Here is a 23,301-nt window from a genome sequence, read left to right on the forward strand (position 1 = left end):
AGAAAATGAATAAAGGAGAAAGAATTGGAGAAAAGAAAAGAGAAGAGAAGAGAGGAGAGGAGAACAACGTTTAAAAAAATGGGGGGGATTGAATGAAATTTAGGGTTTTATTAAAAGTTTTTGATCTTTAATTTTTATCCTAAACTTTTAAATATTCTAATTCAACCCCATCTCTTCATAATTAACCTCTAATTAAATCTTTATAACAAAAAAAAAGGAAAAAGAAATAGAAATCCCCTATTCTTCATTCCACTCTCAAATATCTCTTTTACCTCATTTTCCCGACTTACCTGACTGTGGCGAGGTTAGGAATTTTATCGAGGATTATTAAAATATTAAAAAAATAGATACACGTAAAAAATAAAGAAAGGCAAAGTGAAAGTCAATAAAGTTGCCTATACGGAGTGGTTGAAGTGCGTGAACTAGGAGAAGAAGAGTAGGCTTAAAGATATCTATAAAAAGGTGAAGACGGAAGCGAAGTCGGCGGTCACCAGTGCTAAGACGACAACTTTTGAATGCCTATATGTCGAGTTAGGATAAAAAGGTAGGGATAAGAGATTGTAAAGGCTCGCTAAAGCGAGAGAGAAAAGACCAAGACTTGGATGTAGTAAAGTGCGTCAAGAACGAGGAAGGTGAAGTGTCAGTGGATAAGACCTCTATCAAGCAAAGATGGCAATCTTACTTCCACAGACTCTTAAATTAAAAATGAGACAGAGATATTGTATTGTGTGATTTGGAATACTCTCGTAGTCTTCGAGAATTTGGGTACTACGGGTGTTTTAGGGTTGAGGAGGTTAGACATACAATTAACAGGATGAGGAAGGGGAGAGAGACCGGGCACGATGAGATTCCAGTGAACTTTTGGAAGAGCACTGACAAGGCAGGTTTGGAATGGTTAACTAAGTTGTTTAATGTTATTTTGAAGACTACTAAGATGCTCGATTAATGGAGGTGGAGTACTATGATTCCATTGTACAAGAACAAGAGTAATAATCAAAACTGTAATAATTACAGGGGTATCAAATTGCTAAGCCACAGTATGAAGATTTGGGAGAGAGTGGTGGAGATGAGGGTAAGGAGAAGAGTGTCAATCTCAGAGAACTAGTTCGGATTCATGTCGAGGCGATCAACTACTGAAGCAATCCATCTCTATGCGGAGACTGGTGGAGAAATTTAGAGAAGGAAAAAGAGATCTACATATGGTGTTCATTGACCTTGAAAAGACTTATGACAAAGTTCCGAGGGATGTTCTCTGGAGGTGTCTAGAGGCTAAAGGTATTCCCATGGTGTATATTAGGGGGATAAACAATATGTATGCTGGAGCCAAGACTCGGATTAGGATGGTGGGAGGTGACTCGGAGCATTTTTCAGTTGAGATAGGTGGTGAAGATGAGGGTAAGGAGAAGAGTGTCAATCTCAGGGAACTAGTTCGGATTCATGCGAGGCGGTCAACTACTGAAGCAATCCATCTTATGCGGAGACTGGTGGAGAAATTTAGAGAAGGAAAAAGAGATCTACATATGGTGTTCATTGACCTTGAAAAGACTTATGACAAAGTTCTGTGGGATGTTTTTTGGAGGTGTCTAGAGGCTAAAGGTATCCCCATGGTGTATATTAGGGGGATAAATGATATGTATGCTGGAGCCAAGACTCGGGTTAGGATGGTGGGAGGTGACTCGGAGCATTTTTCAGTTGAGATGGGACTACATCAGGGATTCCTTTTCTTTTTGCATTGGTGATGGATGAGCTGATACGGTCTATTCAGGAGGAGGTTCTATGGTGTACACTATTTGCGGACGACATAGTTTTGATTGATGAGACTCGAGACAGAGTTAATGATAGGTTGAAGGTTTGGAGACAAACGCTGAAGTCCAAAGGGTTCAGATTGAGCAGGACCAAAATAGAATACTTGGAGTGCAAATTTAGTGTTGCGATGAATTAAGAGGGCACGGAAGTGAGGCTTGCCACTCAACCTATCCCTAAGACAGAAAGCTTTAAATATCTTGGATCCATCATCCAGAGTAGTGGAACATCGATGATGATGTCATGCACCACATTGAAGCAGTGTGGATGAAATGGAGGCTTGCCTCTAGAGTTCTGTGTGATTAGAAAGTACCACCTAAACTTAAAGGTAAATTTTACAGAATGGTGGTTAGACCAGTGTTGTTATATGGAGTGGAGTGTTGGCTAGTAAAGAACTCTCATGTTCAGAAGATGTATGTTGCGGAGATGAGGATGCTAAGATGAATGTGTGGACACACTAGGAGTAATAAAATTAGGAATAAGGTTACTCAGGAGAAGGTGGGAGTGACATTTGTGACAGACAAGATGAGAGAAGCGAGACTGCGATAGTTTGGACATGTGCAGAGGAGGGGTGTTGACGCCTCAGTTAAGAGGTGCAAGCGGTTGGAGTTGGGGGTAATGCGGAGGGGTAGGGGTAGACCGAAAAAGTATTAGAGAGAGGTGATTAGACAAAATATGGCGTTACTCCATATCACCGAGGACATGACCTTAGATAGAAATGAGTGGAGGTCACGTATTAGGGTAGAAGGCTAGTTGGAATAGAATAGTGTCTTGCCGTGTGTCGGTTTAGGGGGGCCGTAGATCTAGGTGTGTCTTTATAGTTATGTTGTTATTACGTTTGATTATCACATTACTTTTCTATCGTTATTGTTCTTATCTTGTAAAATTTGCATCGCTTTTTTTTTTGCCATTATGCTATATATATTATTTTTCTCTCTTGTCTGAGACTGTGATTTTTGAGCCAAGGGTCTTTCGAAAACAACCTTTCTATCTCAATAAGATAGTGGTAAGGTCTGCGTATATCTTACCCTTTTCAAACTCTACTTATGAGATTTTACTGGGTATGTTATTGTTGTATATATTGTTAAGGACCACTTGTAATTTTCTTTGTTAGAATTTATATACACAAAGGAAAGAAAAAGAAAATAATTAGCTCTACATTGTTTTACCTTTTTCTTGATATAGCACATCAAAAGCTCAACAAGTAATTAATCTTTATTTGTCTGTTTCATTATTTATTTATTTTTGTAAATTATAATAATGGTATTTAAGGAAACTATTTTTTTTTTGTTTGGCCATTTTAGTATTTCATGTGTCATCTGTAATGTCCATTTCATTGAAGCCAATTAAGCCACTATTTCTTAGGTGATATATAGTTGTCATAGTTTGAAAAATATTATTCTCTTCTTTCTTGATTGCCTACCTTTTACATTATTTTTGTTTTTGGTGGAAATGTTTCAAGTAAGCTTGATTTACGACGGAGTCAGAAATTTTATCGAAAATTATCAAAATATTAAAAAATAGATATACGTTAAAAAAATAAAGGAAGTCAACATATATTTATATACAAAATTTTAAATTTTAACCTGCTCTTAAAAAATAGACACACATTAAAAAAATAAAAGAAGTCAACATATATTTATACACAAAATTTTAAATTTTAACCTGCATAAACAATATAACTTTTTAACGAAGGAATGCGCTTAGCGTATAAGGTGGCTCCTGCTTACCTCCATGATATATATACAGACTAAAAAAAGAATTAAAATTAGCTATGAAATTTATTGTTAATATGTCTGCTAATTAAACAACTTATAGCTAAAGAATCATTAGATAATTCATTGCTAATCTATTCATTAAATAATATTAGCAATAAATAATTATTATTTAATGATAAAAAGCTATCTGATCCATCACTAATTTCTAATTTTTTTAGTGAATAACTTGGGAGGTAAAGAGTCTTATGGGAAGAAATAGGTAATCGTAAACAAACCTAAACAATAACAATAATTGATAAAATGTTTCTCTAAATTCAAGTCTTTAATTAAAAAATATATTTATTTATATAATCATCATAGGATGTGGTAAAATGGTAATAATTTATTCTTTTTTAATCAGAATTTTGAATTTAATTGTTGAAAATAGTCTTTTTCGATTGGGACAAGCAAATATCCCATAGTAAACTTTTTTACGATGTGAATTTGTATTAATCGAATATGCCGTAAGAGAAAGAATAAATGTCCTCATAATTTTGATTATAAGTGATTTTATTCAATTGACATTTTTTCTCTACTTGGTTCAATTATCTTATATTATTATTCATTAAAACACATTTTAATTACTTGATATGCAATGAAAAAAATTCAGATATGATTTTTCCTTGAGAAATAATAACTCAAAATTAAAATTGAATGTATTTATTCAAGGATATTCTCAATGTGAATAAACTAGTGTGTTTAGTTGGACATTGTCAATTTTCTCACACTTGAGAATTCCCAATTTGTTGGAACTATATTGAATATCATATGATTTTAGTCAAACATTTATACTATCAAAGAAAATGATAGACATTAAATTCTAGGATACCAAATTTGAACTCAATTGTAATAATTAATATAATTTTCAACAGCCTTTAATACAATATTAGACATATGTCAAAATCATTGAGAGTTATAATAGAGTGGTAAATATTTTTATATTTTTAATTCGAGAATAACAGTCAAGAATGATAATTATTCCACAAATGATCTTGAACAACTTTGGTGTTTGCTTTATTTCATTCTTAATCTTCGAGTATTTAAAATTTGTATGTAGAAAAGGCTTGTGGTTTATAAAGAAATTTGCAACTTTTTGATCTACGAGTAATTTCTTGTTTCTTATTATAAATTCTGGTGTATTTTTCGAGCTATGTTTAGAAGAGAAAAGTTATATAATAATGTGAAAACTACTTCTTTTTTTTTGAATTGAATCACCAATCAATTAGATTGGCGTAATGATAAAATTGTACTTGATTGGATGGAACATGTCATTTATACAGGTGGCGCAAATTTATTAGTTTTTAATTTGACCAAATATGTCATATTATTTAACATGTGTCATAATTCTAATGATTTTTTTATTTAACTTGACCTATCACGTTATTTTACAAGTAACACCATTCTAGATCTTTAGGATAAAAATAATATATTCCAGAGTTCATCATCATTTAAATCTCAAATCAATTGTCTAACTGGAGAAAATCTAACCTCCTATTAAATTTATATTTGATTTATTGAATTTAAACAAACAGTTTATAATAGTCCATAATATTTATTTGAATTAACATATATTAACTTTAAAATATACTCTAAACTATTTTATAAATTTAAAACTTATCGTGGTATAGACTTTATGAACCTCGAAAGTCAGGATTGAGGTAACAGTTGAAAAATTATATAATATGTATAAGATAATTTTTAGTATTTTTTATATATATAATAAATATAAAACTTTTTAACTTCTTAATATGTTTATTTTTTTACATTTTAAATATCTTAATAAAAATCACGACTCTATAACTATAATGATACACCTATAACTAGGGGTAAAATTAGCACAAATATAATATGTTCATCCGTCAAGTTTGAATGGATTATTAATTCATTCATATATTAACTCAGATTATTTTGATCGCTAAACTAAATCTATCTAAAAATTGAATTGATAAATTGCTCAATTGATCCTTAAGCAAATTATAAGAAAAAATAAATACTTAGTAAGGTAATTGAGCTATAATTACTTACTTCTTTCGTTTCTTTTTATTTGTCAAATTTTGACTTGGCATATCTATTAAGAAAATAATAATTGATATAATGAGTTTACCATTTTACCCCTATTAATTAATAGAGTTTTAAACGTATTTATTCGTTACATTTTTCAAAGACATTAACTCAATATTAATAAATTGAGGGTACAATAGAAAGAAAAAAAAATGTATTTTCTTGATTTGTTAAAATTGACGAGTAAAAAAGAAAAAATTAAATTAGAAAATAATTGACAAGTAAATAAGAACGGAGAGAGTATTGTTTAGCTTATTTTGACACATTCTATTTCATCCCAAACATTGTCGAGGCGAGTTCCTATTAATAACTTATTTGTTTAATTAATTAAATTAAATTAAATCAAATCTATTTATTTAATATTTTTATTTATAACTTTCAAATATTTGAATCCGATTACGCTTCTTGCGTTTGACAAATATACAACACAGTTAGACAGAAAGTAGCACCAACTGATTTGCCACTTGTATAATAATAACATAATAGATAATATTGAATATGCCACCAACTTTAGTTCAAAGATATTATATAGTATCAATAGTGTTTTTTTTTCTTTCCAAAATTCATAGAAGTTCAATTAAAGTTGAATTTGCGAGAATCTATTTATGAATAGTGGTATTTTCAACAATTTTTTTATTTTAGAACTCAAACTCAAAATCAATCCAATAATTTATTTATATAATATTATTTTTTATTCGGTAAGTTTAAAAGAATTTCATATTTTTATATTTGACAATAATTTAATTTTAATATTTTTATTTACCTATAAAATGATTTATGCCTTATTTTTTAAAATGAAAAGTTTTAATTTTTTTCTCTCTCAAATTTCATATCGCGTGAAATATCATCAGATAAATTGAAACAAAACGAACCATACAACAACAACAATCCAGTGAAATTCCACAACGTGAGGTTTGGGGAGGGTAGAGTGTATGCAGACTTTACTCCTACCAAGGTAGGATGACTGTTTCCAAGAGACCCTCGGCTTAATAAAAGCATAAAAAAGGGTCAGATAAGGTTAAGAAATTCAAAGCGATATAGGAAAATAAATAACGAAAGCGGCACAGATAAAATAGAATAATCGAAGTACGAAAAGTAATAAATAATAACAGAAATAGCAAAAAATGAGAGCATAAGAAATTGTAATGCGTTCATGCGCCTACGAATAGGGAAGAATAACGAGATTATGTACTAGCTTTCGACCCTAATGTGGTCTTCCACACCCTCCTATCTAAAGTCATGTCCTCGGTAAGCTGTAACTGCGTCATGTCCTGTCTAATCACATCTCCCCAATACTTCTTCGGCCTACCCCTACCTCTTCTACAGCCATCAATCACCAACCTCTCACACCTCCTCACTGGGGCATCTGTGTCTCTCTTCTTCACATGCCCAAACCATCTCAATTACATTTTCCGCATTTTGTCTTCCGCCGAGGCCACCCTTACCTTGCCCGAACCATAAATTTTTAGAAAAATAGTAAATGCTAAAAGCTAAGTGTCATTTTCCATGTTAAAAAAAAAGAAGGAAGACAATTGTAAAGTAAGAAACAAAAACGTTCTTTTTAATTAATAAATAAGAAGCAAATCATAAAAGATACGTGATATAATTCATTAATTAGGTCATTGGAGAGGTCCCAAAATGATTCTACATGCCAAATGTTGCAAATTTAGCCACTTTGACAGCCTAACATGTGCTGTGGTCACTCTAACACGTGGCATATATATAACCAAATGAAAAAATTTGAAAAACTTTTCATTTGATTTCTATTTCGTTTCTTTTGTCTGATTTTGATTTTATATGCCGTTTATAAAAATAAAGAATATTTTTAAACTAAAAAAGACTTACAAATCACTTAGAAAGGATAAGAGCCATAGCTACAAAGCAAAAAAAGTTATCGAAGGCGATGCAACGATACTCACATCAATTTCTTTGACGACATTAGTTATCAAAATATTAAAATATTATTTAATTTTGTGATTCTAAATATACAATATAAAATATTCAAATAAAAAAAATTATAAAACAAAGAAAAGAAGAACACATTTCTTTATAAGACAGATTAAAAAAAAAAGTCGAATAAGTTGAAATTCAGAAAGTAAAAGTGACAATCAAAGGTTCATTTTCTAATTAGAAATTTCAAATCAAATTCTGAATATAAAATCATCTTTGTAAAAAATGTTTATTTCCATATAAAAAAATTAATAAAAATTTTAATTTTTTAATTAAATTTAACATAAGTATCGAACATCGAATAAAAAATGGGCTAACGAAATAAACTAATAATAATGTCACTAGCCACACTGGCTTCCACTGTCTGCCATGCAGTGCGGTCTTAGTCACGTGCTTTTCCCTCTTTTGGCCGGCACCGCCCCCTCTTTTTCGATTTAAACGCTCTTGAATTAAATTTTTTTTTAAGCTCGATTAATTTAAATTTAAATTTATAAAAAAAAATTAATTCAAGAATAAACGTTTCTTATCAAATAATAATTTACTTTTAAAAGACGTTTGAGTTTTTTCATCTTACATTTGCTTTGTGGCTCGAGTAATTCGTATTCATGCAGATTTTTTTTTTAATTTGTGAATAGAGCGTTATTTTGTTGAATGTGGGACTTTATTTTCAGAGGGCATTTGAGTTTTTCATCCTAAGTTTATTTTGAAGTTCAATTAATTTAAAGTCACGTGGAAAATATAAGTTTTCGGACTAGAGTGTTTTCTACAAAATTTGACCTTATTATCAAGATTCAAGAGGACCTTTGAATTTTTTCGTATGACATCTATTTTAGAGTTCGAATAATTTAAATTCGGGCTAAATTTTTCAATTTGTGAATTAAGCGGTTTCTGTCAAATATAATTTTATTTTTTGAGGATGTTGAAGTTAATTTATTTTTTCACCAGACTTTTGTTTTGCAACTCAAGTAACTCGAATCCACATCGCTTAATTTGAGAATAGAACACTTCCAACCAAATGCGACTTTATTTTCAAAGGACATTTAAACTTTTTTGTTCGATATCTATTTTGGTACTCGACTAATTCAAAATCAAACCGAAAAGTTTTAATTTGTAAATAAAGCATTTTCTATCAAATGCAGTTTTATTTTTAGAGGATGTTTGAGTTTTTCCGTCGGACATTTAATTTATTTAAAGCTTGATTAATTTGAATTTGGAGGTTTTATTTGTGAATATAACACTTCCTCTTACTTTCAAATGCGATTTTATTTCCGGAGGACGTTTGAAATTGATGCACAATAATTGTTCTAGTTGTTATTATTCCCTCTTTTATATGTGTCATTTTATATATCTAAATTTAGTGTTTCAATAGAATGATATTTAATACTAGATAAAGTATATGGAACAAGTAGAAATAAATTATTATAATATCTGAATAAGGAAAAAATGTTATGAGAGTTTTGTGTGACTGAAAGACATATCCAAACAAAATGAAAAATGAAAAAAATAATAATCTATCCAATGGTATAAAATCAATAATATTATAAGGTAATTTGGTACATAAAGCTAAAAAAAAAAAAAAAAAACTTTCCACCTACATTTTTGGAATATTAATCCTTACTGATAAAAAATATTTTTATAAAATAAACAATTTTTTAGAAGTTTAATCAAATAAATTACTTGTCTGATTGCCACAATATCTCTTCAATCGTAAATAAATTGAAATCGATTATATAGATTCACACGTCTTTATTTACCTTATCTGATTGTTATTGCAAAATTTCCATTATTATTATTATTATTATTATTATTATTATTATTATTATTTATTTATTTATTTTGATACTCTGAAGTGTGCAATTCCTCTCACTTCTAGATATTATTTGTTTCTCTAAAGTATAAATATAAATATTCTCTAAAGTCTAAACTTAAATGGATTACTACTATAAATACATATATACAGAAAATACTAAACACACATTCCCACAATTATATGATGATAATATTAAATGGAATATAGTGTATAGATGAGATTCCTTAATTCTTAAATAAAGATAAATTTAGAATTTAAAATTTAATTGGTTTAAATCTAGTGTTTATTGAAATTTTAGAAAACTAAATCTATAATATAATATTCAAATTTAGAATTTAAAACTTAATTGGTTTAAATCTAATGTTTATTGAAATTTTAGAAAACTAAACCTATAATATAATATTCGCCTTTATTCTTAATTAGTTGTCTGAAGTCCAGCTTTGGGAATATGAAAATTTTGGTTAAGAGTGTTTTCCACTAAAATGAATTTTATATTACGTGAATTTAAATTAATTGAGTCAATAAATTTTGAAAGAGAAGAAAGACCTAATTTAAAGGGAAATAAAAAAGTATATACACTTTTTAAAATATTTTATCATTATTACAATAGATCTTTGTGATTGGGCCCTTTCCCAAAATCTGCACATAGCAGGAGCTTTATGCATCGAATTGTCCTTTTTTTTTATAATAATAATAATAAGATAAATAATAATAAAAAGATTATCTTATCTTAAAACATTAATTTTAGAGAACTAAGACCAAGTGGATGAGATGTCTTGGGCGACACGTGTCACATAGGATTGACTATGTGGTTACCAACCATACCACCCAAGCAAAGACAAGTAGACAAATGTCTTATCAAAACCAGCAAAACTGTCCTTTTAAGGGTCACTTTGTCCTAATCCACCTCCCACTATCACCAACCCCACACCCAACACCCCCATCCACCAACTCCATCCGCAGCAGAGCCAGAATCTTGATTAAGAGATTTAAAATCTGAAAAAATATACTCATAAATTAATTGAAAGAGATTTGACATCTATTATATAAAGGGCAGTTTGGTGCACTAAAGCTTTCACTATGCGCAGAATCCGAAAAAAATGAAACAAAACAATATAATTTAATCATATATAAATAATATAATTTTCTATCAAAAAAAATTCGAATAAATCCCTAATCACAAGGTGACTCCGCCATTGCACCCAACTCCACCTATTGTAGGAAGAGAAAAAAGAAAAAAAGGAAAATGCTTATAGCCACTCATACATCAAAACATAACTTTTTCCTTGTTGCTTCTTGTAAAATGACATTTTTACCTTTCTATTAATAAGTTTATAAAATAGTACTATGATTTTTTCTTCATTATTAATATTAAAAATTAATAATTATTATTATTTCAATATTAGTTGGATGAAATGAAACGAAAATGACTTCCGTCTATAAGTGAGAAAATATATTTTGTTACATATTCTGATAATGAAAATATTTTCTGCTAGTTAAACAATAGAATATTACTTTTTATAAAAAAAAAGTTCTACAAAATATGACTTTTATCGTATCAAATACAAGAGAATATTTTAATGACAAGAGTCATTTGATCGAATAATTTTTCTTTTCATATTCTGATAACGAAATTTTAATGCTAAGAGTCATTTAATCGAATATTATGTTAAAGGAAGCTTATTGAGAGACAAATTATAAGAGAAAATCTTATATATTGCCAATTAAAAATAATTATATTTATCATCAAATAAATATATTTATTAATATTATTTTAATAAATAATTATTTATATTAATTTCTCAACAAATAATAAAGCATTTTTTTTCACCAAGGCATTTAATTAGGAGATTAATAATGACAACAATAATAACAACGATCATGATGAAATAAGAAAAGAAAATGAGAAACTTGCACTTCAATATATTCATTTTAAGAAGAATCATAATATTTGATAGCATACATGTCTATCCAATATTATGATTCTTCACACAATACACATAAATAAAAAAGATTTTTTTTTAATTTTTATTTGATATTTATTTTAAAGTTACAGTTGATATAAATTCACCTCGTTTAATATCATAAATGGATGCAGAATATAAACACTACGAATTCAATTTTTAAGATTCTTAATATTGAATTTGTAATTCTAAAACTTATGAATTCAGACTTATTATTTATCACAATTTTTGATAAATATATATAAACAAATTTATGTGTTATATCAAAAATATTGTGTTTAAATAAATTCAGTGTTTGAATACTGTATCCACATCCTTGCTTAAGACATGTTAGAAGGTAAAACATTTTCATATAATTTTTTTTATTTTTGAGATTTAAATCTAATTATCACTAGTTAAGTGACGAAATCATATTCATCCGACTACAAACTCTATACAACAAAAAATTTCAAGTCTCTAAGTAATAATGTTCATAATTGAAAACACCCCCCACCTCCACCCCACAACCCCCCCCCCCCCCCAAAAAAAAAAAAAAAAAAACCCAGAAACTCTTTTGCCCTTGTAGCAAGGTAATATGTGAATGGGACAATTGGCCTATGGGTTATGTATTGACAAATTTCTATTGATTTTTTCTCTGTCCTTTTCTACCGTTTGATTAAAAATGCGGCATTGTGCTTACCCTAATAAGGTTAAATTTCATTAATGCAAAAATAAATAAATTAAAACAATGACACAAACATAAAATTTAAGAACAAATATTTAACACCATATCCAATTTTAAAAAATAATTATTAATCGATTATTTACTTTCTATATTCAAAATTATATCACAAACAAATCCTAGAGACCAACTCTGTCCTTCGATAATTTCTCTCATAAATCAAATATTCAAATTTTAATTATTGTGATAGCCTCAAGAAAGAGCAATAAACATAACATCTCAATAATGTGTTTATCTCAATTTATATGGCGATATTTAATTGTACATGAATTTTAAGAAAGAATGAAACTTCAAAATTTCTATAGTCTAAAATGAGTTAGTGATATTTATATTGCTATAAATCATATATTCTGTTTGTTTCAATTTATATGACATTTTTTTTCTAAAAATAACATTTTTTATATTTAGTAATATTTAGTTTTATACTTTTTGTTTTACCCTTATAGTAAGATGATTTATCGCCACGGAAAATTTTTATAATTTATTTTAGACTACAAACTTTAATTATTTTTTTTAAAAAAATCATACTTAGTCAAACACCTTCACATAACTTAAACCAATAAAGTATCATTTATTGTAAAATGAGTAATCTAAGGTAATTGCCTTATTTTTCAATTTAAAAAAATGACATTTTTTTTTAAATAAACGAATCAGAAAGACAAATAAAATTGATAGAGGGAGACTTAACACCTTTGGACAAGGACATTCTTGCTTAGTGATAATAGGATGAAACATGTCCAATACGAATGCACATAAATAGCTAGGCGATATATAGGTGCATCATATTGTACATAATTTGTACTCAATATGTACTAATAATAGACAAAAAATACATTTTTTTTTTGGTTTCCCACCCGATGTTTAGAGTTCGTGGAGCTCCGATTAAATTTGGATCGCGCACTGCAGGCCCATTCGGAATGACACTCTCAACAAGATTTTCTCTATTTCCAAGACTCGAACAAAAGACCTCTGATTAAGGGTGAAACAATCTCATCACTGCACACAACTCATGTTGGTTACAATAGTTAGTATAGGGAACATCATATCTATTAAATTTTTTTTTTTTTGATAAGTGACATATTAAAAGTATAAAATATAGACAGATCTTACGTCAGTTTTTATGGGATAGAAAAATTATTTTGACCTTAGACGAGAAAAGTTTTGATGATATATAGTTTATAGTTTTATAAAAAAAGAAAGCAAAGAAAATAACAAGATCATTAACTAGTGACAGTGTTAGGACAATTAAGTACCTAATTATCACCAAAGATTTTGAATGGTAATATTTCAATTTTTGATTAATAAAAATCATCGACTCGAGTCTTAAAAATAAAATTATCAATATTGATCGAAATAAATATTTTTTATTTTTAGAGTAAAACTTTTCGAATTAGTTGAGCCCAAACCAATGGAAAATCAAAAAAGAAAGTATCGAATAGTAAGAATTTAAGTGATATACAATTATAAAAAAGTTTAAATATTATCAAATCATTCAAAATATACCTACATATTTTTTACACTGATAATGTATAAGAGCGTAAACTCAATAAATATAGGATAATGAAAAGACTCCAGGCTGATGATTTTTTTGGTTCGCATTTTGTATTAGAGTTCGACTAAATTTAAATTCATATCGAAAAGTTTCACACTAGGATAAAACACTTTTTAACAAAATCGACTTCATACCAAAAAAAATTCTAATCCAATACATCTGATTAAGAATAAAAGAGTACATATCACTCCATTGATCATGAACGGTAAAAGCCATACTATTAATAATGGATGGGACAACAAAATGTCTAGACACGTGTACGACAAGGATGATTTGGACTAGACAAATTAAAACTTGATGTTGTTCATGTCTATGAAATTTGTATTTTTTTTGAATTTATGCCAAGTGGTTTTCCACCGTTGGTGTAAATTATGCAAAAAAAAAATATATTTTTTCCGGGAGGGGGTAGGGGGTGGGGTAATGGACAAGGGTACTTATGTAATTTCAACTTTTCCTCTCTTTATTTTCTAGCTATAAAAGAAAAAATGAATTGCACTTTGGACAAGTAATAAATTGTTATAAGAGTTCATAGAACTAGTGAAATAATACTTGAGTATTCTCTCCACAACTCTTCTTTTTACTACATTATTTGTGCAAAGGTATGATAATATATTGTTCTTCCTTTTTCTAGTTGGTATGATAACATTCTGAGTGTCGGAGTTAACATTTTCATAAAAAAGTTCGTTCATAATGATCAAGCATATGTACGTAAGCTTTCGATGAAGGAAGTTTGATTGAATCCTTTCTGTTGTCCCCTCTCGAGAGGAACAAATTAGAAACTCCAAAAAAAACGTCTGGATGAAATACATATATCTATTTTAATTTATTCTTGAAAATTTATAGTAAATAGTTTTGAAGACAGAATTATTGGAAGGTAAGATGGCCTTTTTCTTCCTTTCTAGATTTGTTTCTTTTCCTCCTTTTTTATTTTTCTTTAACAAAAAAAAATGAACTAACTTGGAAAAAATGTATAGGAAAATGCTAGTTAATAAGAGAATTTAAATACATACATGTAGATATGCATGGTTTTTACTTAATAAAATTGTTTTTTTTTTGTTTCTTTTATGTCTTCAATAACATTTTTTTATAAGTTGAATTATTATTGCATGCACATATAATTAACATGACCATCTTTTAATTAAAGGGGAAAAAAAAATGATGGATAAGCCAAGTACTACAAGTTTACTACGTACAAAGTCTGATCAATTGGTGGAAGCAATTTCAGCAGCAATGGGAGGAGGAACAAAGTCGTCACCGATGAACGGTGACGGGACGGGAGGAGGAGGGGGGTCGGAGACGTTATCGAGAAAATCAAGCAGACGATTAACAGGCGTGTCACCAGGACGGAGCGGTGGAGGCAGAAATAACACACACATTAGGAAGTCAAGGAGTGCTCAATTGAAATTTGACTTAGAGGAAGTCAGTAGTGGCGCGGCCCTAAGCCGCGCCTCTAGTGCTAGCTTGGGCTTATCTTTTTCTTTCACGGGCTTCACCGTGCCCTCAGATGAGATTGCGGATATGAAGTCCTTTAGTGATGATGATGATACTCGTAAGTACATATTTATTTACGTTTAATTAATTTTCTAACTTTGGTCATATCAAAAAAAAATTATCTTTTTTAAAAAAATAAATATATTACTATTAAAGCTTAAATAAATAATAATTCTTTAGTTCTTTTTCCAAAAAGAAAGGAAAGTTCAATTTTTTGCCTATATTTCTTTAATTTGTGCACCACAAAAAGCTCAATCATTTCAAATGACATAAATACCCTTGTTACCAATGAAATTTCTGGTTCTAAATATTCATAACCATAAATGTGTAAGGGTATTTGTGTCACTTCACATATATCCTCTGATCAACAGCCTGCCACATTTAAACACTTTTCTTTCTTTTAGTTTTCCTTCCTCTTGAGGGCAAGTATAGATAATGAAAGCCATCAATACACACACACAAAAAAGATTTTTACTATAAGTAGTTCAACCTTTTTATCAAAAAATAATTACGGTGGAGTGATAATTACTCTTCCGTTCTAAATTAGAATTTTTGGATTTTGCCTATGGTTGAAGTGCTTTATGTACCTCAAAATAGAACTTTCCATCTCAAATTATTTAGTCTGGCCCAGAAGGTACTTAACACTCTCAAAATTCAAGTCCTGAATATTAAATCATTTGTCTTCTAATATTATTATTTTAGTCTCATCAAAATCAAATCTTTCGCGTATATTTTCTAGTTCGAGTTTTAAGTATAAAATTATTTTTGTTATGAAAATTTTATTCTCAAAAAAAATTAAAAAAAGATAAACTTTAATTAATCGAACTCAAAAACATACTACCAAAAAGCCATGACTTTGCCTTTATTTCATGTGCATGGGTCAATATTAAACACTGCCACAATGACTTTTTTTCTAGAGGTCCCTAAAGTGAGAAACTGGTGAAAAGTGGACCCCCTTTTTTATGGTTGACATAGGAAGGTCCTTAGTGAAAAGTTTCTTTTATTACTTTAAACTTTTAGGAATAAATTTTAATAATTTTATTTGAAATCAATAATTGATTGTAAGAAAACAGAATGGTGTATTATGTCCAAACACTTTTTTTCAACTTAATTTCAAATATTATTTTTTTCCAAATATTGACCACTTACTAATAATGGGATAAGTTTGGCCTACAAAGTTGTCACCTTCCACAATTATCAATAGCCACTTGGTCAAATAGTGTGTGTTGCCAATTTTGTTGGTTCAAATAGGGATAATCACACAAAGTGGACCCTTTTTACAGGTTGGTTTTAAGTCTTATCATGATGCCCACTTTGTGCACATACAATATTTTTGATAGAGTTGAGTGGGATAGATCATATTTTAGCAATTATTAAAGCAAAAAACCATAAAAATAATGTATTTTTACTATATGATATATCATCAATCTAATAACTTTGAGTGAGGTATCTCATTTTGTTTTTAATATTCATATTAGAGCTCGAGTAAATATAGATTTATATTGGAAAGTCTTATATTGAGCTGATTAATAACGCTCTAATAAAGAAAAGTGATTTCATAGTCAAGATTTGAACTCGAGATCGATCGATCCATCCATTAATAATGAAAGAGTATTTAAATATGTAGTTGCAAACTTTCCTTTTTCAACATGTATTTGGTTAATGTATAATTATTAGGAAAGTAGTAATTTAATCAACTAAAAACATATTATAGTTTAAAACCTTACCATGATCATGTTTTATGTTTTGTTATCGAGAAATTTTTATAGCAACACAAATATTATGTCATGTTATAGATCACAATTTTTCATAATTGTTATTTCTTTCTTAAATTTCGTATTGAATCAAATTATGTGGCATAAATTGAAATGGAGGGAGTATAATTTTAGTAGGAAGTAACGTGCGATAAATCATCATAGTTTGAGGTTTATGATCATAAACTATATGCATGGGCGAATCTACAATGTAATATGTCCGTTCACGTGAAATCCACTAAATATCTATAAATATTTGACAATGAGCGGAGTTATTGTTACATTAACGTATTGTCGCTGCAGGAACCATAAGCTTCAAATTCTGGATTCGCCTCTGATTATATATATATGTATATATGTACTTATTGCAGCTGAAGATATTGAAGCTGGCACAAGAAAGATGAAGATTCAAGCAGAACCTACTTTACCAATATACCTCAAGGTGTGAACCTAATCTCAAAATGCAGGCCGTCATCATAAAATTCACAAATAAAATTTCTTGAATTTTTGGTTTCAGGGCTATATAGGCGGAAGGGTGGTTAGTTGAACATTCTTTGCTTAAAGTTTATAGTAATGTGTATATATAGGTCAAATAATGACTAAAAAAAATGGAATTAGCTACAAACTTTGTCACTAATCCTTTTTAGTGACGAGCTTTGTTGTTTAGCTACAGTATTTGTCCGTCGCCGCTAATATATGTTTTCTTAGTGTCGTATAATACTGTGGAAATCCTTAGCGAAATTTCTGACATCGCCTGTTGCACATACGAATTAATCGGGTACTACTATGTATTTGAACAGGCAAAGGAGGGAGGTTAATGTTACGAAGCGACCCTTTGAACATTTGGCAAATTATAGATGATATATCAGGTTCAGTCTTGTACAGAATCTCATTGCATGTGGTAATTTTGTACAAGACTTTCCCTCCCCCTTAATTTAACAAAGCGATCAACAACACACTTGAACTATACTTTTTCACGAGTTTCACATTCGAACTATCAGTTCTTCCTTTTTACTACCTGAACTATCACCATCTATGTATTAAAACACACTTCAATTATGAGTTGTTCCCATTCCACACCGAACGATGGTAAATAGTTCAGGTAGGAAAAGGAAACAACAGATAGTTGAGTGTGTTTTAATACATCATTAATGATGATAGTTCAGATAGGAAAAGGTAAGAACTGATAGTTGGAGTGTGAAACTCGCGAAAAAAAGATAGTTCAGGTGTGCTTTTGACCATTAACTCTTTAACAAACAACAACACTAAAAAAAGTGTTAAATGTAGTACAGTATGCAGTTATTTTTAAAATCTTGGATCTGCCACTGCTCACAGGGTAAGTACGTGAGGGCGTAAATTTGTTATTAGGAGTTACTTTTAAAAATCTTATTCAGTTGTTTGAACTTAATTGTCAAGTTACATTTTTTGTTAATTACTTTTGACAAAAATTGTGCAGTTTACTGAGGTATGTTATAAGGTGGTTATCAAAGGAGTAACATCAACAAGAGAAAAGGAAATTTTGACAGGAATCAGTGGCTCTGTTGATCCAGGGGAAGTTTTGGCCATGATGGGACCTTCCGGTAGCGGAAAGACGACGCTTCTCAGCCTGCTTGGAGGAAGGGTGAAAGAGACAACAGGAGGATCAATCACTTACAATGAACAACCATATTCAAAGCATTTAAAGAGCAGGTGAGATCACACTCTGGAATTCACTAGGCGGTTGTTATGTTGCTCAGACTCTTCAAAAATGTCGACTGGTGTTGGATCCTCCAGAAGTAGTGCATTTTTAGAGGATCCAATATAGGCGCTACAACATTTTTTGGAGAGTCTGAGCAACAGAGACCACATTCACCAAGCGGTTATGTTGCTTGAACTCTTGAAAAATGTTGACGGGTGCTTGTCGTATCCTCCAGAACTAGTGCATTTTCGGAGAGCCTGAGAAACATAGCCAATATTCATCAAGAGGCTATATTGCTCGAACTCTTTGAAAAATGTCGGAGAGGTGTCTGTTCGATCCTCTAGAAATTGTGCATTTTTGAAGGATCCGACAGATTTTCTTTAACTAGAATCTAACATATGAATGTGAAAACTTTGGCAGGATAGGATTTGTGACTCAAGATGACATACTATTTCCTCACTTGACAGTGAGAGAAACATTGACGTATGCAGCACGCCTACGACTACCAAAGAAATTGACAAAGGAGGAGAAACAAAAACGAGCCATCGATGTGATATACGAGCTAGGACTGGAGAGGTATTGTTTCTATACTTTGACAATTTGTGAAATAATCTTCGTGTGAATAGACGTGGAGCCAGACATTTGAGTTAGTTCTGAATTCTAAAAAAAATGCAGCTTACTGGATTCAGGATAAATTATTTATACATATTAAGTGAATTTCCGCACATGCATTTCATTTTGTGATAGTTGAATGAGAAATCTGATGTTTCCACAGATGCCAAGATACAATGATCGGTGGCTCCTTCGTTCGGGGAGTATCAGGAGGAGAAAGAAAGCGCGTCTGTATTGGAAATGAGATCATAATCAACCCTTCCTTATTGTTCCTCGATGAACCTACATCCGGTTTGGATTCTACAACAGCTTTAAGGACAGTTGAGATATTACACGATATCGCTGAGGTAAAATTTTCTCTCTGTTTTATCCAGGATTTCGTCATAGCACGAGTCATGTAACTTCACAATTCTGTCTGTGATTATAGGCTGGAAAGACGGTGATCACAACGATCCATCAACCGTCTAGTAGACTTTTCCACAAGTTTGATAAGTTGATTCTACTTGGCAAAGGGAGTTTGCTTTATTTTGGGAAGGCATCTGAGGCAATGGACTATTTTTCAACTATTGGATGTACACCTTTGATATCAATGAATCCAGCAGAATTCCTGCTGGATCTCGCAAACGGAAACTTAAACGATGTTTCCGTTCCATCAGAGTTGGAGGACAAAGTACAGATTGGGAATTCAGATACTGAAACAAGGAATGGAAAGCCATCACCTACAATTGTGCATGAGGTGAATAAATTCTACTACTCCCTCTGTTTTAATTTGTTTATCTTACTTTCCTTTTTAGTACATTTCAAAAAGAACGTCTCTTTCCTTTTAGGGCAACTCTTTAATTCTAACTTTCTACATTACATGTCTAAGACCGCAAGATTAAAGGGCATTTTGGTACATTCTATACATTTTTAGTTTAAAACCACGAGATTCAAAAGTCTTCTTTACTTTCTTAAATGTTGTGCTAAGTCAAAACCAACCAAACAAATTAAAACGGAGGGAGTAACATTTATTATGCATAACCAAAAGAGAAAAAAAACTTCAAGCAATCACTTAGCATTAATCTATTTTTTTGTTTCTGTTTGTTTTAACTTTTTGAGTTTTTCGACCTTTATGTTGCTCGGACTCTTCGAAGAAAATGTCTACTGTGTGTGTCAAATCCTCCAAAAGTAGTGTGTTTTTTGAGGATCTGATACGAGTGCGGCAGCATTTCTGAATAATCCGAGCGACATGCTTTTTCCATCCTCAAGGACATAAGTTCTTTAATCATTTCAGAGAGAAAACCTCAAGCTATCACTTAGCATAAATCTTTTTTATCTGTTCCTTATAACTTTCTGAGTTTTTTGAGCCTTATGTTGTTCGAACTCTTCAAAAATGTCGACAGGTGCACGTCAGATCCTCCAAAAAGTAGTGCATTTATGGAGAATCCGACATGGGTGTAACAACATTTTTGGAGAGTCGTTTACATATAGAAACTCAAACCAGTAGATCTCCTCTGTCTTGGAAATAGATCTACAATAACCAATTAACACCAACTAGCCATAGAAAGAAAGAAAATTATTTTTCAAAAATTATATCCAACACCAAATGTGCTTCAGTTCCAAACAAGTTAGGGTCGACTATATGAATTCTCACTATATTTTCTTTTTGATTTTTTCCTAAACAGTATCTAGTGGAAGCATACGAGACACGAGTAGCTGAGAGTGAAAAAAAGAAACTTATGGCTCCCATGATGATTGATGAGGACTTGAAGTCTAAAGTAGTTACCTCAAAGAGAGAATGGGGAGCAAGTTGGTGTGAACAGTACTCCATATTGTTCTGGAGAGGACTTAAGGAACGACGCCACGATTACTTTAGCTGGCTGAGAATCACTCAAGTTGTTGCAACTGCAGTTATCTTAGGCATGCTCTGGTGGCAATCTGGTGGTGATAGTCCTAAACAAATGCAAGAACAGGTATTTGACATACATATACAGAGTATAATTCTCCGATGAATGGTGTTCAATTGACCATCCGTCAGCATTACATAGCTATGCCTGATCAAATCATTTGAAATTAGTTTCCTAAATGAAACAAAGATAAAATATCAAATGTGATTAAAACGTTATACACTTTTCTGTATAATTTTCCGACAAAGGGTGTTCAACTGACCATCCTTCAGTGTATGGTTCTAAAGAAGCTAACTGAAGCGTTTACAGAACTTATAATAATGCACTAGTAGCACATTTGCAACCAATTCTCATAACTGTGAAACTTCATTGCAGTCAGGGCTTCTGTTCTTCATCGCAGTGTTCTGGGGATTTTTTCCAGTTTTCACAGCAATCTTCACATTTCCGCAAGAAAGGGCAATGCTGAACAAGGAAAGATCTGCTGATATGTACAGATTAAGCGCGTATTTTTTGGCGCGAACCACCAGTGACATCCCCTTGGATCTTATACTGCCAGTACTCTTTATCTTAGTAGTATATTTCATGGCAGGCTTGACACATGATGTTTCTGCCTTTTTCCTAACCGTCCTCACGACTTTCCTCTGCATCGTAGCAGCTCAGGTATTCCATTTTTTTCAATTCTCGCGGAGCTTTTAACTCCCCTGCATTGGTAGTTTGAATAATAATCATCACTTAATTCATTGTTTCCAGGGATTAGGTCTAGCAATAGGAGCTACACTAATGGATTTAAAGAAGGCAACAACTTTGGCATCTGTAACAGTAATGACATTCATGTTAGCTGGTGGATATTTCGTAAAGGTAACAATGCAGTATCCAAATTTATTCATAGTATTAACTTTATTCGTATATCTTCTTGCTTTTGATATTTGTTACCTTCTGTTGTTTATTGTGTTGCGGATACTGCACTATGTTGTTGTTGTTGTTCCTTGTCTGGATGTTATGTACTGCTTTCCTTATCCGTTGTCATTTTTTTTTCCCAACTGTCATATTCCCTGCAAGGGTGGACCTATCCAAACCCCATTTGATGGAAAATTACACGGTTTATACATGGTTAAAATTATATTTTATGTATATATATAGTAGATATTGACCCCCTTCAACTTTTTTTTTGTGTTTACTTCTTCATATTTTTGAACTCCCTTATTAAAAGTTCTGGCTCCGACTCTAGAGCTGAGGATCTTTTTGAAACAACCTCTCTACCTCCACGAGTTAAGAGTAAGGTCTGCGTACATCCTACTCTCCCTAGACCTGGGATTACACTGGGTATGTTGTTGTAAAAGCAATAGTTGTTGATGCTTTCAACTTTTGGAAAAGCTGTCATGCCTCAAGATTGTATACATGAATGTTTTCATAAAAGTAATATATGCACAGTCATAGTTATATGGTTAGATATGTTTACCTGGTTTGCTCGATACAAGTTAAGACATCGAGTGTTGGTCAAGTATCTTCTCAGAATTGGAACGTAAACAAAAGCATTTCCTCCTTTACCCTGCCTTCATATTAGTCCAATTGCTGATACATGGTTTTGAATTCTGCAGGAAGTACCGGTATTCATATCATGGTTAAGGTACTTATCGTATAACTATCAAACGTACAAACTCCTACTAAAAGTTCAATACAAGGAGAAAAATGACTGGGTGGACGGGATCAAAGTAGGCAATGGTGTAAAGGAAGCAAGTACATTACTAGCTATGGTGTTTGGCTATCGGATTCTGGCATACATATCTTTACGGAGAATGAAGCTTCACTCAGGGGCTTAGATGATTGATGAAAACGATGGTTCAATTTTAAAGAAAATAAAGAACTAGTACTATTGCAGCTTACACTACTGATTGTTATGAAGATAAGAGACTCTGATTCAGCTGATATAAGTTGCAGCTAGCACAAGGAAAGAAGATTTGATTGTAAATTTTTAATGTATTATAAACTTAGAAGTAGAAATGAAATGTATGTAAAATGTTCCACAAAGATGTTGAGATGGAGATCTCATTCATGATCTACTCCTTGAGAATTTTTGGTTTCAAGTGTAGCTTTTTCATGTTTGCAACAAGTTTCTCAAGTAAGAACTGCGACCCGAGAGTTTACTAATGGATTGATGGTCTGATTATATGAACTCGGACAATTATCCCCAAACAAGCTAGTTGTGGAGATTGAGCTAGACTCAAATGTCATATCTTTACAGTGAAAGACTACATGATACCA

At 31.1% G+C, this 23,301-nt stretch overlaps 1 protein-coding gene across 3 annotated transcripts; it reads left to right on the forward strand.

Annotated features, from left to right (window-relative positions):
• Positions 1-14,130: 14,130 nt before the first annotated feature.
• LOC129887756 (ABC transporter G family member 22-like) lies at positions 14,131-23,212 on the forward strand. 3 transcript variants are annotated; one of them, XM_055962969.1, is made up of 11 exons: positions 14,131-14,217; positions 14,763-15,167; positions 17,235-17,305; positions 18,320-18,552; positions 18,962-19,117; positions 19,317-19,500; positions 19,581-19,889; positions 20,818-21,105; positions 21,415-21,699; positions 21,790-21,897; positions 22,638-23,212. In XM_055962969.1, exons 2-11 carry the CDS (start codon positions 14,774-14,776, stop codon positions 22,857-22,859), a joined length of 2,250 nt encoding a protein of 749 aa, XP_055818944.1. In that variant the 5' UTR covers positions 14,131-14,217; positions 14,763-14,773; the 3' UTR covers positions 22,860-23,212. The 3 variants fall into 3 exon arrangements, with proteins under 3 accessions (XP_055818944.1, XP_055818945.1, XP_055818946.1); XM_055962971.1 differs by lacking the exon at positions 14,131-14,217 and adding an exon at positions 17,664-17,732 and having other exon boundaries at positions 15,115-15,167; XM_055962970.1 differs by lacking the exon at positions 14,131-14,217 and having other exon boundaries at positions 15,038-15,167; positions 17,167-17,305.
• Positions 23,213-23,301: the final 89 nt, after the last annotated feature.

The sequence above is a fragment of the Solanum dulcamara genome, chromosome 4 (genome assembly GCF_947179165.1).
Source record: "Solanum dulcamara chromosome 4, daSolDulc1.2, whole genome shotgun sequence".
Classification (NCBI taxonomy): domain Eukaryota; kingdom Viridiplantae; phylum Streptophyta; class Magnoliopsida; order Solanales; family Solanaceae; genus Solanum; species Solanum dulcamara.

Excerpts from the sequence above, each read along its gene's own strand:
- LOC129887756 (XM_055962969.1), top strand. The coding sequence starts at position 14,774 with ATGATGGATAAGCCAAGTACTACAAGTTTACTACGTACAAAGTCTGAT. Across the intron at positions 18,553-18,961 it reads TCAAAGCATTTAAAGAGCAG|GATAGGATTTGTGACTCAAG; the intron begins GTGAGATCACAC and ends AAACTTTGGCAG. Across the intron at positions 21,898-22,637 it reads CTGGTGGATATTTCGTAAAG|GAAGTACCGGTATTCATATC; the intron begins GTAACAATGCAG and ends TGAATTCTGCAG.